The sequence below is a fragment of the Chiloscyllium punctatum genome, chromosome 9, assembly GCF_047496795.1.
Source record: "Chiloscyllium punctatum isolate Juve2018m chromosome 9, sChiPun1.3, whole genome shotgun sequence".
NCBI lineage: Eukaryota > Metazoa > Chordata > Chondrichthyes > Orectolobiformes > Hemiscylliidae > Chiloscyllium > Chiloscyllium punctatum.
The window spans coordinates 99139221-99154390 of record NC_092747.1 but is presented as its reverse complement, the minus strand read 5'-3'; the positions used below and the strand labels follow the sequence as shown (position 1 = coordinate 99154390).

General features: G+C 38.8%; 1 protein-coding gene across 6 annotated transcripts in view; it reads left to right on the top strand.

Moving 5' to 3' along the window:
- LOC140481559 (LIM domain only protein 7-like) overlaps positions 1–15170 on the top strand; it is a 234504-nt gene that overhangs the window by 183893 nt on the left and 35441 nt on the right. For 5 of the 6 annotated variants that reach the window (XM_072577960.1, XM_072577958.1, XM_072577961.1 and 2 more), the window contains 6 exons: positions 13–45; positions 4323–4440; positions 8666–8808; positions 10418–10853; positions 13198–13686; positions 14175–14289. In XM_072577960.1, coding sequence (XP_072434061.1) covers positions 13–45; positions 4323–4440; positions 8666–8808; positions 10418–10853; positions 13198–13686; positions 14175–14289 — 1334 coding nt within the window. The remainder of the gene's footprint in view (positions 1–12; positions 46–4322; positions 4441–8665; positions 8809–10417; positions 10854–13197; positions 13687–14174; positions 14290–15170) is intronic. The other variant, XM_072577959.1, reaches the window with a different exon arrangement.

The window sequence follows — 15170 nt, the reverse complement described above, 5'->3', positions numbered from 1 at the left end:
TCAATTCTTTAGACTTCTCCAAAGGTCAGCTGATAGTGATTTAGGGTAAGTTTGACTAAGTCTAAAGTGCTTAGCTGTATGTGTGCTTTGTACTGTGCTTCTGTGCTAAACAAACATAACCTGCTTGCAAAATAAGACTAATGAAATATTGTGCTAATAGTCTGAGTGTTTCTCAGCTAAGAGTTTAGTTTTGGCTCTCTTCTGGGTTATGCATTCTGATGCATTCAGTCTGTTAGAACGTCCAATAAGTTCACAGCTGTGTGCATCAGATGATATAATAAAGCAGCACATTGAAGCTAGAGTAGCTTTAACCAATAATAACAGACAAGTGAACAATGATGTTTATGTTAAAAGATCAACTGTATTCTTTACATTTAGTCCACCGACTTGTAATTGAGATTGATTGGTAGAATAACTTTTGCCTTAAACCTAATGAGAGGTCAAATTTTTGGTGAAAAACAAATGAATTTCCAAGATACTCATTCTGTCTTAAAAAGGTACTTGAGTTCATAATATTTTTGACAACTGACTGATAAACCTGTATTTATTTTAATTAAAAGAAGAACATGGGTATTTTGTATCATTATGGTCAGTATAGGTAAAGTTGCCATAGTCCCAGAGAACTATAGGCCTCTCTTCTCAGAGAGGCGTAACTAGTGTTAGGTTTAACCTAAAGGCCAACACCCTTCAGGTGAGGGGAAAGGGTGAGAACGATCGTCTTGCATTGTAACCTTAGCCAGTTTGGGAATTGAACCCATGGTTTTGGCATTGCTTTGCATTGCATTGCAAACCAGCCGTCCAGGCAATGTCCCCTCCTCTCTTCAACTTCCCACATGACAACATCATTAGCCAGTATTTGTATAAAGACTGAACAGTTTGTCGCAATCCAGTTTCAATAACTTCTAATGCATTCAGTGATGCATGGAGCAAAGGTACAATATTCAGTTGGGTCTTCTGGGAGAATAATCAACCCTGTATGTTCTGCTTAAAATCTCAAGATGATTTACTATGATTATTTTAAAAAGTAAATGATTTTTAGCCTGCCTTAATTTAGTTTGTCAATTTTTAAATAAACACTGATTAAGTCAAACAATTGAGGCACTGCGTTCCTGTTTGGATAGAGAGCTGCTTCTAACTCCTGCAATCTTCCATGCTTCTCAGTACCTGCTGGTACAACAGACAGGAGAACGCTTGTGTTCATCCTTAAAACAGGCTGAGTATGCTTTTTTACAAAAAAGCAAGCTCAATTGTTTCCATGACTGGTAAGGAGAAAAGACTCAAGTTAAATCACATTTTAAGGTCTGACAGTTCTAAAATTGAGACCTCTAAGTTTGTGGCCTGTTATTTTCTCTAACTGCACTGCTCTTTTCTGTATGCTTCATTTCATTGTATAAACAATTCATTAGTAATTCTTTACAAAGCTAGTGCAAAATTAAGAACTCCCAAAGTCAGTGTTGCAGCTGTTTGAATATGATACGCAACTAATGCAGCTGGCATGCTAAGCGGTGATGGTCAAAAATAGTTGTACATTGCAGTTGGTTTGGCAGAACAGGTGCAAAGCAATGTTTGGCTTACTTGCAGCTTGATTTGACTTTGGCTGCTGATGTGTTGTTAACAATTAATTGCATGGTCATTTAACATTTGTGCAGTTGTAATGTGTATCTTGAATTCTACAGTAAATGCAAAATATGCATCTGAACACACTACTGTCATACACCCATTATAGAATTAAATCATCTTGGATACATTATTGTCCCATGAAGTAATAGCTTTGTTTATTTTTTTGTTATTTACTGTGTGACCTGAGGTCGTCTTCTGCCTTGTAGTATTACTAATTAAAAGTTCTTGGCATTCAGACTAATCAGGGAATGGCCCTCCAATGTTGGTTGATGACTGATTTTATGTTGCGTACCTTCTGACTGAGACCACACAGTCTCACATTTTCTTTGATAGCATTTCAACTTGTTACATACGCAAAGCAGCACCTGTCAAATCTTTGTTTCAGTTTTGATTTCCAGTTCTGGTAATTAATAACCTGTTTCTTTGTAAAATAAATAGAATTCAAACAAATCCAAATTGCAGAAATCTTCAAATGTGTTTAACCAACAACACAAATTTACTGAACAGGATGATTACAAGAAGTTTAATTTTTCTGTTCATTTAAGCAGGCAGTATTCATGCATTTTTTTTTTCTCTCCGTTCAGTTAAACTGAGGCAAGCAAGATAACTTGCCTGTGTGGGGCACCCTTCCAGAGATTTTATTTTACTTTTGTGGAGGAGTATCTTTTTTTTAGCCAAGGCATTAATAGATTTGTTTTAATACTGGCAAAGGAGAATTTCTGAATAATGAGTTGACCAATCATTTGCCAAATTGCATCACTGGGCCCCCTGGTGTCTCCTGTGAACATTGCAGTTTCTTCCAGTAGATCAAACTTAAATATCTCTCTACTTCGGAGCTTCACCCCTGTTGTGTTGCTAAAAAGTTTCACTGTCTTCCTTAAACCATGAGTATTAATTGTGTACAAACATTATTAATATAATCAAAAATATGCTGCTTATTATGATTGCGTTACTTGTTTAATGTGCAACTCTGTTGTTGCCTGGCAACCACACTCAACATGTAAACTGCGGCTCACTCTGTTGCACTCCGGCAATTCCAGGGATTGAGCAGAAAAATCTAGGCTGACTTGTTGGACACTACAATGCATAATGAGCTTGACCCTGTTTTGAAGACGAGCAAGGGGCAATCAACTCCCTTGGGAAGGAATAAGCGACCCTTTAAACATTGATAAAAGGATACATGAGGTTGAACCATTTTGTCTTGCACTCAGGGTTAGAATGCAAGAAACTGACCTATGCAAGAAAAGATGCCCATTTCTACAGCTTGAGAAGAAGGTGCTGATTGGTTGGGCCATCGTTGGTCAGCAGATATAACAAGAACACTTCACTGTCAATCTTAATTCTCAGTAGGCAGGTAGATTTTGATTAGTCAGGGAATGCAACAGACAGCCTCTAAGACCCCTTTTGTCATGATGAGGTATGTATGAATTCCTTTGCCTACATTAAACAAGGTTCTCTATTTCAGGCTATGTAGCTTATAGTACAAGCAAATGCATCTCTCTGATTGATTCATTGCTAGTTTGTTGCCAGGTACGTAGTCTTTAGATCCCAAAAACTGAAGGACCATTCACGTTGGGCAGTACGCCAATTGTGCTCAACCTGCCTGTGCTCGCAAGCCTCAAAAGTATACCCACACTTAGATGTGAATCTGCTATTGGCAATCGTTTATTAAATAATCTGACTGAGATGGAAATGGTAATGGAAACCAGTTTAAGATAACCATTCGCACAGTATGTTGCATTTCATATGCTAAAAGGTACATTATTAATAAACAGGACCCTATGGGTGTCCATGGGCTAAAATGTTGGGGTTGAGCTCCGATAAAACAATGGTAAACGTCAGTCCTGCCCCTTTTATCATCATCACTTCATCCCATCACCCTACAACCTTCCGTCTGCTCTTTTAAATCTTCTCTTTCGTCCATCCCACCTCTCTACGAGGGGCCATGAGAACTTTCAAGTCTCAGCGGGGTCTCACTAGAGAAAGAAAGACAAAGCACTATAGTAAGTAGTTGATTTATGGGTATATTTGTATCTTTCTCCAACGTTCTCATTGTTAAGTCCATAGAAATCATCCCTCAAATCCACTTCCCCAACGACTTGGTTGCAAACCCCTTCTCTCAGCCGCATGTGTACAATATCGTGCTGTGGGTACATCGACAAATTTCATTTGAAGTTGCTTTGGGCTTTCAGCTGACTCACAAAAACATAAACCTTGCAGTTTCACTTCACCTACCTGATGGTTACCCAATTAGATGTAATTCATGAAATTTGACAAAAGAACAATAATGCCAATCAAAGCAAATATTAATGCAAGCAATCAATTAATTGCCATAGTTTTAGTGGCAAATTAACTCAAAGGACCCAGAAAGGTTGGCACCAAATATTAAGTGCAGCCATTCTATTGGGAGCATATTAATGGAGGCCTGCAGTGGATTACTTGGTTAATTGTGTGCAATATTACACTTTCCAGAAAAACAACGTGCTAGTTCATTCTTTATGTAATTATATTGCGAGACAGTGTAATCTAATTATCTAAACAAACAGTTCTGTGCTTGAGTAAAAATGCCCAATTATACATAATGGAACTATTTTTCTCCAAGTCAGTGATTAATGCTCCTTGCCTACAATGACCCTACATTGATATTCCCCCCCCCCCCCCCCCCCTCTCAGTGGCTATTGAATGTGCCTTTTCTAATTTAGGAGTAAATCACTCAATGACGTGTCTGAAGATTCCACTGGAATTCCTAAATCACTGCGATATGAAGAGTTACAGAGAATAAAGGCTACTCTGAATGACCAAGACCAGCAATGGCAGAGTGTGAGTTGAAAACAGTCTCGTTTCTTCACTTTCATTTTCAACAGTCAACCTAAACAATGAAGGGCTTTTGCCTGAAACATCGATTTCGCTGCTCCTTGGATGCTGCCTGAACTGCTGTGCTCTTCCAGCACCACCAATCCAGAATCTGGTTTCCAGCATCTGCAGTCATTGTTTTTACCTTGTTGGTTTTAACCTTGTTGGTTTTAACCTAAACAATATGTCAGTCACAAATATAGCCTGGCTCTGAAAAAAAAACTCCTTTGCCAATCACTACTTAGCTGGTGGCTTTTTAAAAGTGCCATTTGCAATTTTAAGTTAGATCCTTAATAACCACAAATTGTAATTACAACTGCTGGCATTTTTAAAGTCTGAAAAGATCCCACGGTACTTTGTATCCCTTGTCAAAGTTAAAAATCACACAACACCAGGTTATAGTCCAACAGGTTTATTTGGAAATGCTAACACTGTTGGACTATAACTTCATGTTGTGATTTTTAACTTCATACACCCCAGTCCAACACCAGTATCTCCAAATCTTGACAAGGAATGTGTGAGAAAAATGGATGTGGAACAATGCTGGAGGAGGTTAGGATAAACTTGACGAGAGTTAAGTTTGTTTGAGATTGTGGAGGGCAGGGATTTGGCGATGGGGTGTTTTTAGAGAGCGTACTCCAGCCAGTAAGAATGAGATAGTTGAAGCCAAAACTATAAGGAGAATTGTGTGCATTTATGTGAAGGAAAAGTGCATAGGGGAGGGAAAAACTTCTGATGTGACCCTGTGTGAAGCAGGTCGTGGCTTGCACATCTTGAAACGCTGAGGCATGGTTCTGGGCTAAATTTGCGAATCTGAGTCATATTTGTATCAGTGGGAAACCAGGAAAATTGCCACAGAGCAAGAATTGTTTGAGCAAAAAATGCATTGCCCAGAAGGTGATAAAAATGCAGTGTAGACAAAGTCTTGTGAACTGATAATCTCCCCTTTTGAGTTGTAATTGATAGGTTCCATAAGGGTGATGGGAAAACACCGGGGATATTTTTACGTTCTTCACCAGAAAAATAATTTTGACCAAGCGTTGACCTTGTGCTTCAGTGGTGTTACAGGAAGAGTCCATTCATTATACCATCTGTCTGCTGGCTACCTGAAAGAGTAACCCTACCCATTTCTCACTGCCATCTTTTCCCCATACCCCATCTTTTATTTCCTTCTTTCTCTTTTCAGATACTTCTCCACTTCCTTCTGCAAGGCCACCATTGAATTTCCACCATACGTAGTGCATTTTAGGTCTTAACATACTGTGTGAAAACTAAAAGGTTTCTCTCATCACTATTGATTCTTTTGAGAATCACCTGGAATTAGTGTTTTTGGGTCTGCACCCTTATGCCAGTTTCTTTTGACCATCTGTGTCCATCAACTTTGAACAACAACACTAAGTCTTCTCCTGGAAATAGTCTTTTGATTTTTTTTTTCCCCAGCACTCTTTCCAGTGCTTTCAGATCATACCAAACATTTGGGGCTCAGAATGGTTAACACTGTTCTAGCAGAGGCTGAACCAATGTTCTATAAAGGTCAATCATAATTTCCTTGCCTTGTTATTTTGTCTCCATAGAATCTCGTGTCTTTTTAAACAATTTTTCAACTGCCCCCTCTCCTTTTTTTTTTCTCTCCTCGTACCCTCTTTAAAATTGTGCTCTTTATTTTGTATTACCTCTCCTTGTTGGTTCTTCCAAAATATATCTCTTCACACTTCTGTGCATTACATTTCACCCACCACTGTCCACCTCTCACTCTTCGTGAAGTCTGTCATAACTCTCCTGTAAGTTCCTAGTGCTCCCAAGTCCTATATCATCTATAAATTTTGAATCTTATACACGTGTCTAAATCATTTATGTATCATATGAAAGAGTGATCGCATACCAATCTCCTGAGGATAGCCTGCTACCAAACCTTCCCTTAGTCTTGAACATTAACCATACTATACTCATCAAGCTGAACTGAGTGAGTTGTCTGATAGTGATAGGTTTGACAGGCTCGGTTTATTTTCATTGGAGTTTAGAAGAGTGAGGGTGGCTTGATTGAAGTGTATAAGATCTTCAACAGTTTTTACAAGATGTATGTGAAAAGGATGTCTCCTCTTGTGTGTGAGTCCAGAAGTAAGGAAAGTGATCATGAGAGTTTGTTTTTGAGGTTCGTGTGACTTGGAACTGTCAATAGAATGGTGGAGGTGGTTCATTGAATATCTTTTTAGGCAGAATTAGATGGATTAGGCAAGGGAATCAAAGGTTTATTAGGGTAGATGGGAATGTTGAACTCTAAAGGCATACAGATGGAACAATCTTGATGGGCCAAATGGTCTACTTTTACTCCTATTATATGGTTTCTTTAACAAAAAACTCAAACAAGTACTTAAACACAATTACTTTTCTACAAATTACCCTGGCCTTTTCAAATGAAACTAAACTTGTCTATGCGACTATTAGATAAAATTAACATTATTGTTTTTAAACATTTGTCCACTACCAAAATCAAACTAACTCTTGGCCATGTGGTAACTGGGTTTATTTTTGCACCCATTTTTGACCAAGAATGTGGAATTTGCAATTCACCAGTCCTTTGGCACAACCTCTGTATCTAAGACAGATTAAATGATTATAGCCCATGATTCGATTAGATTAGATTTAGATGAGATTGCTTACAGTGTGGAAACAGGCCCTTCGGCCCAACAAGTCCACACCGACCCGCCGAAGTGCAACCACCCATACCCCTACCCCTTGCCTAACACTGCGGGCAATTTAGCATGGCCAATTCACCTGACCTGCACATCTTTGGACTGTGGGAGGAAACCGGAGCACCCGGAGGAAACCCACGCAGACACGGAGAACATGCAAACTCCACACAGTCAGTTGCCTGAGGCAGGAATTGAACCCGGGTCTCTGGCGCTGTGAGGCAGCAATGCTAACCACTGTGCCACCCACAAAATTCCATAATTTTGACACTTCCTCATGAGTAGCCTCACACAATTTTAATAACAAACACCCTTTTTAATACCTATTTAATCTATTGTTAGGCCATCCAGTGTTTCAATTACTTCCTCTTTTATGATGACTTCAGCAGTACCTTCTTCCTTGGTAAAGTCAGAAACAAGGATTCATAAAGTACCTCAGTCATGCTCTCCAACTCCCTGCGTAGATCCTCTAAGATTTCTGTTGACTCCATACTTTCTCTCTTCCTTTTTACTATTGGTATGCCTGTGGATGACTTTTGGATTTCCTTTTCTGTTAGCTGTCTGTCTTTTCCCATGCACTGTCTGTGCTCTTCTCTGGTTTCCTGTTTTTGTTTTTCTTCGAACTTTCCATTTTCTGCCCAGATTTTATTTGCATAATTCACCCTAGTCTCGCTGTCCACCTTTTTTCCATCAGCCAGTGAGCTCTGGCTTTGGTTGTCCTTGATCCTCTTCTGGAAATGTAGTTCAACTGTTACTGAACCGTCCACAACTTGAAGACAGCCCATTGCACTTTTATCGTTTTTGTTTCGCAATCTGATTCCACCTTACTCTCGTCAGATCTGTTCTCATCCTATTGAACTCTCCTCATAAATTTTTCTTTTACTCAATGTTATCAGATTCTTTTGTTTTGAAGAACCTGAACCTTGATACTATCCTGTTGGTTTTCAAGACACAGATTGCAAAAAGTCAAAGTCTAGTTTCTGAAATACTTGATTTAATTTTTCATTTCAAGCATTATTTTTATACTTCAGCCTTTCTAGCTCTGACTGTATACCTATCAGTCTTAAAGTTCCTATTATTTCTTATATTCTGAATATTTGTTTTGATTATTCTTAATATTTTGTCTTGATGTGCTCTCTATACCAAGTGCCTAGCCGTATGTTTAAATTCCTGGTGTGGCATTGGTCATCAATAGATTCGTAGATTGTCTTCATGAAGAGTCTGTGGTCTACTTGCGTCAATTAGTTTGTGTTCTGAAAATCTAATGCCAGCTGCCTATCCTTCAGGTGTGCTCAGGGAAAGCATGGCCCAGATTTACAACAGAATATGAATAATGTGTTTGAGATTTTGAAAGGAAAAGAAACATGTGCATTTACATCCAGGTTGGCTGTATATCTTCCTTCCTTCCTTCCTTCCTTCCTTCCTTCCTTCCTTCCTTGTATTTGTGTACTCTGTTGCTAGAGATGCCTGTAACTTATTTTTTTTCAACAATGTGTGTCCAGGACTTGGCAAAATGGAAAAACCGACGCAAAAGTTATACCTCGGACTTGCAGAGGAAGAAGGACGAAAGAGAAGAAATTGAGAAAATAACAAGTGGAGAGAATGCTAAACCCACAAAGACATTCAGACAAATTAGGAAAGAAAGGTAACTCATGTTCACTCATGTTCTCACTTGCTCCAGTCAACCTATATAATGGTGCAGGATATTGCTAGCAGGTTCTGCAGCTGGCCCACTGCCTTTTATATTCAAGAGTATAGAAGCTGCCTTACATTTGTTGACTGCAGATATCTTCAATTGTTCTGGACGTAGATTTGCTCGCTGAGCTGGAAGGTCCATTTTCAGATGTTTTGTCACCATACTACGTAACCTCTTCAGTGAGCCTCCGAATGAAGCACTGGTGGTGTAGCCCATTTTCTATTTATGTTTATGTTTCCTTGGGTGGTTGATGTAACTTCCTATGGTAACTATCATCAGTTGTTTCATACAGTAAGGTGGGGGAGCAGAAGGATAGATCATTGATCTTGATTTTTCCCAATAGCATAAATACTGTAATAATAAAAAGAATCTCTTTGGAATCAATGCTGTTGACCCAGATTTTGTGGCAGTAAGTGGACAGCTTGGGAAAGTGTAGCATAGTTCATAGAATAGAACCCCTACCAAGCAGAAAAAGGCCATTTGGCCCGTTGAATCTGCACCAACGGCCAAAGTCCAATTCATTGCATTAATGGAATGGGATGTCAAAAATAAAAATGCAATATATGTAGTCAGCATGAAAATGCTGAATAACATTTTAAATAATCTTGTAATTTTAATGATCAAATTAATCTTTCCAACAAAACAAAATTCACTTTCCAATTTTGAAGTTTTAAGTTTGCATATGTGGACGTTCCACTATAATTGGATGTTTGGTAGCAGTGTGAACATATAGTAACCAAAAGATTGCTCTGAATTTCCATGCCAATTTGTTGCTCTATCAAATAGTCACTGCAAAATAAAACTTTAGTTGAGAGCAATGGCTGTTGATTGTTGTGTGTATAAAGCTGAAGACTCTGCAATGTCTTAGTTACTTGCTGGTAAAACGATGCTTTCTAATTGGTTATGATGGCAGGATCTGAAGTCAATTTTAATTTTATTTTCCATTGAAGCAGATGAAGTCATTGTTGTATCAAGAAACTTGGTAGCTCATTAGAAATTTTGATTCTACGCATTTTGAGAAGAAAGTGATGTACATTGAATTATTTAGTTCACATCATTAAGCAGCACGAGAGATGTTAAGGGGGGAAACAGCATACTGTCAAGTGAAGTTTGAAGTGTTTTTATCAGTGTTTAAAATACTTTTGAGCATCACTCATTCAAACATAAAGCTTAACAGATGTAAAGGAAATGTGCAGTCACATTCTTTTCAGAATGGACTGCATTTCCTGAGAGTGACATCAAATGTGCAATTCCTTATCTTTTAAATTCAAAGTATGCAATAAGTTGGAGAAATTGTTCTTCAGTGTTGTTTCTGAATATATCAAGCAAATGTAGTCAGGTTCCTTCTGTTGGGGGTTGGGGTTGAAATACAACACTAATTATCTTGAAGCTGACTACTTTTCCAGTTTGTAAAGAATTTTTCTCAGTTGTACTACTGCGTACAAATTACAGCCTAACAAAATAGCTTCAGTGAACCACACCCACTTATCATCTCAGTTTCACATTCATTCTAATTAGGTGTTTCTGCTCTTTTCTTTAATTCCCCTCTCCCTCATAGGGAGCTCAGACAGGAGGGATCATACGCCGGTGACCAAAGTGATTACAGAAAGCTCAATTCCTCTGACGAAGAAGTGTTTGCTGAAGAAGCCAAACCCCCAAGACGTTTTTACGAGAGAAGCTCCACAGTGGCGACTGAAACCCCTTTCACTTCCCAGAGGCATGAGGTGGTTTCCTCAGCACCTCCACCTCAAGTCTCAAAGAGCACGACAGCGTCTGAATTGAAAAGCACAGTCAACAGTCTGTCAGGAAAGCAAAGTTCTGCTGCTTTGTATACCCGCCATGCAATGGATCCCAAAACTGAACAAACCAAGGTTTCAAATTCTTTGCCCAGGAATTACCAAGCACCTGATGTATCCAGGATTGCACCTGTCATCGTGCCAAGACCCTATGGTACACAATCGAAAAGAGTCTCCTCCCTCTCTAGATCTTATCAGGTAAGTTATTGTGGATGAATCTCACGGGTTTATTTAAGTAAATAGTTTCAGGATTGTTTCTGGTCAATCAGGCTGGAGCTTTTTCCCATCTGACCAAGTTACAAATGCCTTGGTTATTTATCAATAATAAAGCAGTTTTCTTTGGCTCTGTTACATTGCATTCACGCGGATTTCTGTCTGTCCATTCTATTTTATGTATTTCAACACTGGTGCAAAAGAGAGACCAGCTGTAATCCACTCTTTTAGTTTGACTTTTTGGATGAGACGATTCAGAAATTTGAGTATTTTTCGACTTGAAGCAGAAGAAGAGCAGCAGACGTTTGAACCCTTTTTGCAACACTTGGTGCAGAACTATAAATCTACCGCCCAGTTTTAGTTTTCGTGTTTGGCATTGTGTGCAAAGTCTTTTTAAATTGCAACAGCGAATGTAAACCAACACCATTGTGACATTTCAGCATGTAGCCCAAGAACAAAATGGCACTAAAAATTCAGAGTAGGAAGCATTTGTAATGGGAACTGACCAGTTAACGTTTTGAGTGCCGACCGTTCATTAACTCCAGCACTTTGTCTTTTGCTTCAGAAGTCCAGCAATCATACCTTTTTTTTAAATTTGATTTCAAATCTTAGCTTAATTTTGGGAGCAAAGAGAGTGTGGCACGTAAACCTTGAATTATATTTTTAAAGCTAAGTATAAATTCCAGGCTTTCCTGCTGCTGCCAGTCTTCTCTGGCACTATACTGAGTGTGATGGCTTTAGCATCTGTGGATGCCAAAGGCTGTAGTCAGCTTGCTATTTTTATACTGAGTGTGAAGTGCTACACTGTCACACATCAATACCAAATCTCTCATTTCTGTGTTGTTAAATTCTCTCAAAAAGAATCGAGTGAAGTGTTAAGCTCATGCCTCTCAGCAACAATAAAGCCTCTCTTTTTTTTTCCATGTGCCATTCTTTTTATATAGTGCTTTTGCTCTATCTCACTTTTTAATCAGCTATGACTTGCTTTCAATTAATATCTCATTTTAATGCAGCATATCAATTTAAGGTAGTTGAGTACTAATTGCAAAAAAATCCTGGCAGTTCACAATTTTAACTCCTGCATGACCATAATGTTGCTGATCATAACAAGCACACTGAGTTTGAACATGATAATATTTTACTTTTGAGGGTGGGGACAAGATGAGGCCTTCTATTTTCTTTTGTGGGTTGCCAGCTGAAATGCAAGCTATTTGCTAAATAAATAACCGTACGTGTGTTGTGATTGTGAACCAAAATATGTCACCTCCCTTTTCAGGCTAAGTTAATTAATGTTTTCCAGAATGACCTATTTTGATTCCCAGCAATAAATGCTGAAGGAATTGGTTGATCTGTTTGATTTTTCAATTCTGCTTGTTGCATTATCAAATAACTGTAGCCTCTCAATGCACATTCATGCAGCTGGAATTGAGTTGAATGGTTGTTTTGCTTTAGTTTTAAGTTTAAGCAGGTGCAGCTCCTGACAAAGCTGGGAACAGATTGTGCAATGGTTTCTTAGTAGTAAAGGCTGCTTCTTACTTTGTTTAAGCTGAAGGCACTGAAGTTTGGCAGTTGCATTTGTTTCTTGAAGCTGTAGTGGTGTGATTTGCCCTATATTTATAGCAGGAAAACAATTGGGAGGTATAGGAGTAGCAAGGATGGCCTCTTCTAAGTACACTGTTTTAATGTAATGATACTTCACATCTCCAAGATCTGAGTTGGTGGAAAAAAAACTGTGCAAATCCCATCTTTAGATAAGGTTTTGATGTCTCACTAAACCTCTGTTTTTCTTGCTGTCAAATGTAATCACTGTTTTTGGACCTGGACCTTTATCGTAGTTGTCATGTTGTGTTATTTGGAACAAAATTAGGAATGGTTCTGTATTTAGCACATCAGATTGGTCATTGTGTGACCTTGACAAAAGATGTTTTTGTTGATGTTTGGTGCCAGGCGTATTGGGCTTATGAAGCTTCCTGTAGTTGAATAGCTTTTGAAAAAGCACTATCTCGATGATGTGTGACTATTGATCGCTTTGCTGAATAAAAGAAGCTCAATTAGTGACACAGACATGCACCTAGGTAATAGTTAGTGGAAGGAAATACTCTCTTTAGCTCTTGTTCTTTGTTATCTGATTCATGCCATTTATCTTCCTTGATTATTATAGACTTCACTGGTCTTTCAACTCCCTTTCTGAATTCTAGTATTCAAACATATCTGTTACTGTCACTAGTCCATGCGATGTATTCTATGCAGTCTCTTCCATTGAATCCGTTCTATTAGCGAAAGATGTTTTTGAGAATTGGCTAAAACTTTTTTAAAACTTGTTTTTCAGTTGCAAGATGAGTCGCTTAAATACAACGGAGATGTGAATGGTTCAAAAATGTCCCAGGGCACACCAAGTTTCTTTTCCAAGCCTGAAGCGCAGGAATCCAAGAACAGTCGTGGGGTCTTGCCAAGGGAAGAAGAGGGAACGACGTGGGTCAACAGTTCCTTGAAAATGGAGGAAAAGAGATCCGTGCTGGTCAATCTTTCTTCAAAACCAGAAAATGATGTGCATGCAAAGAGCAACCGTTTATCAAAACAAGATGATGATGACCAATCACAGGCCAGTCCTGTAATGAGTAGTAATGAGGAAGAGGCAGAGGACGAGGAGGAGGAGGAGGAGGAGGAGGAGGTGGAGGAAAGGCCAGCATCTCTTAGTAGGAGTAACTTTCCTCAAGAGTCAAAGCCTGACACTACTACTGGCCCAGTAACAATGAATTCTTTTACAAAAACAAGCAGCTTGGCCACAGCCCCGGTTACCACAGCAGCCACGCAACAGGTAAGTCTGATAAGTAGGTTACTCTGCGGTTTTGAAATCTGTCTGGTAATATGATAGTCTCCCTTGACTGCTCGTACACGTTTTTTTTAAAAAAGAAAACTCTTTTAGACTAATTAATCTGTGATTAATTAACCTGAAAATGATCTATCAATGTATAAAGACAATACTAAAATGCACGACAAAAGCAATTATTCATAACTGCCTGAGTGAGCCTTTCCCATCCACTGGTGTCTGGAACTGGGAAAATAGCAGCCAGAAACTAGGTTTTGTCATTTGGGAATAGTTCTTATTTTGTAGCCTTCAAACTGTTCATCCTGGCTCATTTAGAGTGTGTTCCTGGACATTCCAGTCATACCAATGGTTGTTTGCTGGTGGCACACGCAAGATCAATCAGATTGATTGACTGATTTATTGGATTGCTTTTCCAGGGGGCATTATTGATGGCTGTCCTGGTATTGTGGGTTATATGAATTTTACTTTCCTTTCAGGGACAGTACAGTAACACACGAATAGTTATTAATCAGAGGCCGAACAGCGGTCGCGACTTTGGATTTACAACCATTCCGAGCTCTACGGGTATAACTGTCGAGTCAGTTGAACGAGGTAATTAGGTTTTTTTTTAAAATTGTAATGTACACTTTGGCATTGTCTTGGAGCTTGAATCTGTAGTATCTGGATTTCATGTCTCTCATTCTGTGGCTGTAGCAACAGTCACGCTGGCTTTAGCTGATAACCATGAATGATTTATGGTGTGCTGGCCGGAAGGTCATTCTCCCCTATAGGATTCTACTTAACCAAAACATATCGGAGAAAACTGATCAAGTGAATTACATGTGTATTTTGGCATGCAAAGGGAATTGTTCCACAGTTGTATATTTTATTTCATTGATTTAAACTTTTATGTGGCTTGTTTACTTGCAACCTCTTTGGAAACAATAGCTTTACAACAGCTGTATGCATGCTTTTATAATTTCTTTGTAATGTGCAAAGCTTATTGTCGCACCCTTTATCCACTAATGTTTCAATTCTCCGAGACAGTCTGAGGAAGTGTTCTTCTTTTGACTGCTAATTGGCAAAGGTGTAACGAGGTAATATTGGAAAACGGAAATGTTTCATATGTTAATGTATTCTGTCTACATTTTATAAATGTGACTAGATGAGGCTATTTAATTGCTGAGGATCTGCTAGTTTTGGTAGCTACAGTAATGAAGTCAAATTTTGCTTTTCATGTCTGCTCAGTGCTGCCACCCACAGAAAGTGAGAGGTTAAAATAGGCCAACCTAGTTATTTTGTACAATGCATTCTGGCACCCTCCATCTGGATCAGCCAAACAGTACTTAAGTGCACAGGATTCTGTCAGTTCATAAAAATCTAAATTGATTATCCTCTGGGGCTGGATTATACACTGAGAGCAGGCTTCTCACGCCCTACTTCAATATTCAGCTGACTGCCCTTTAAGTTGGTATGATGTGAGACTTTCGACT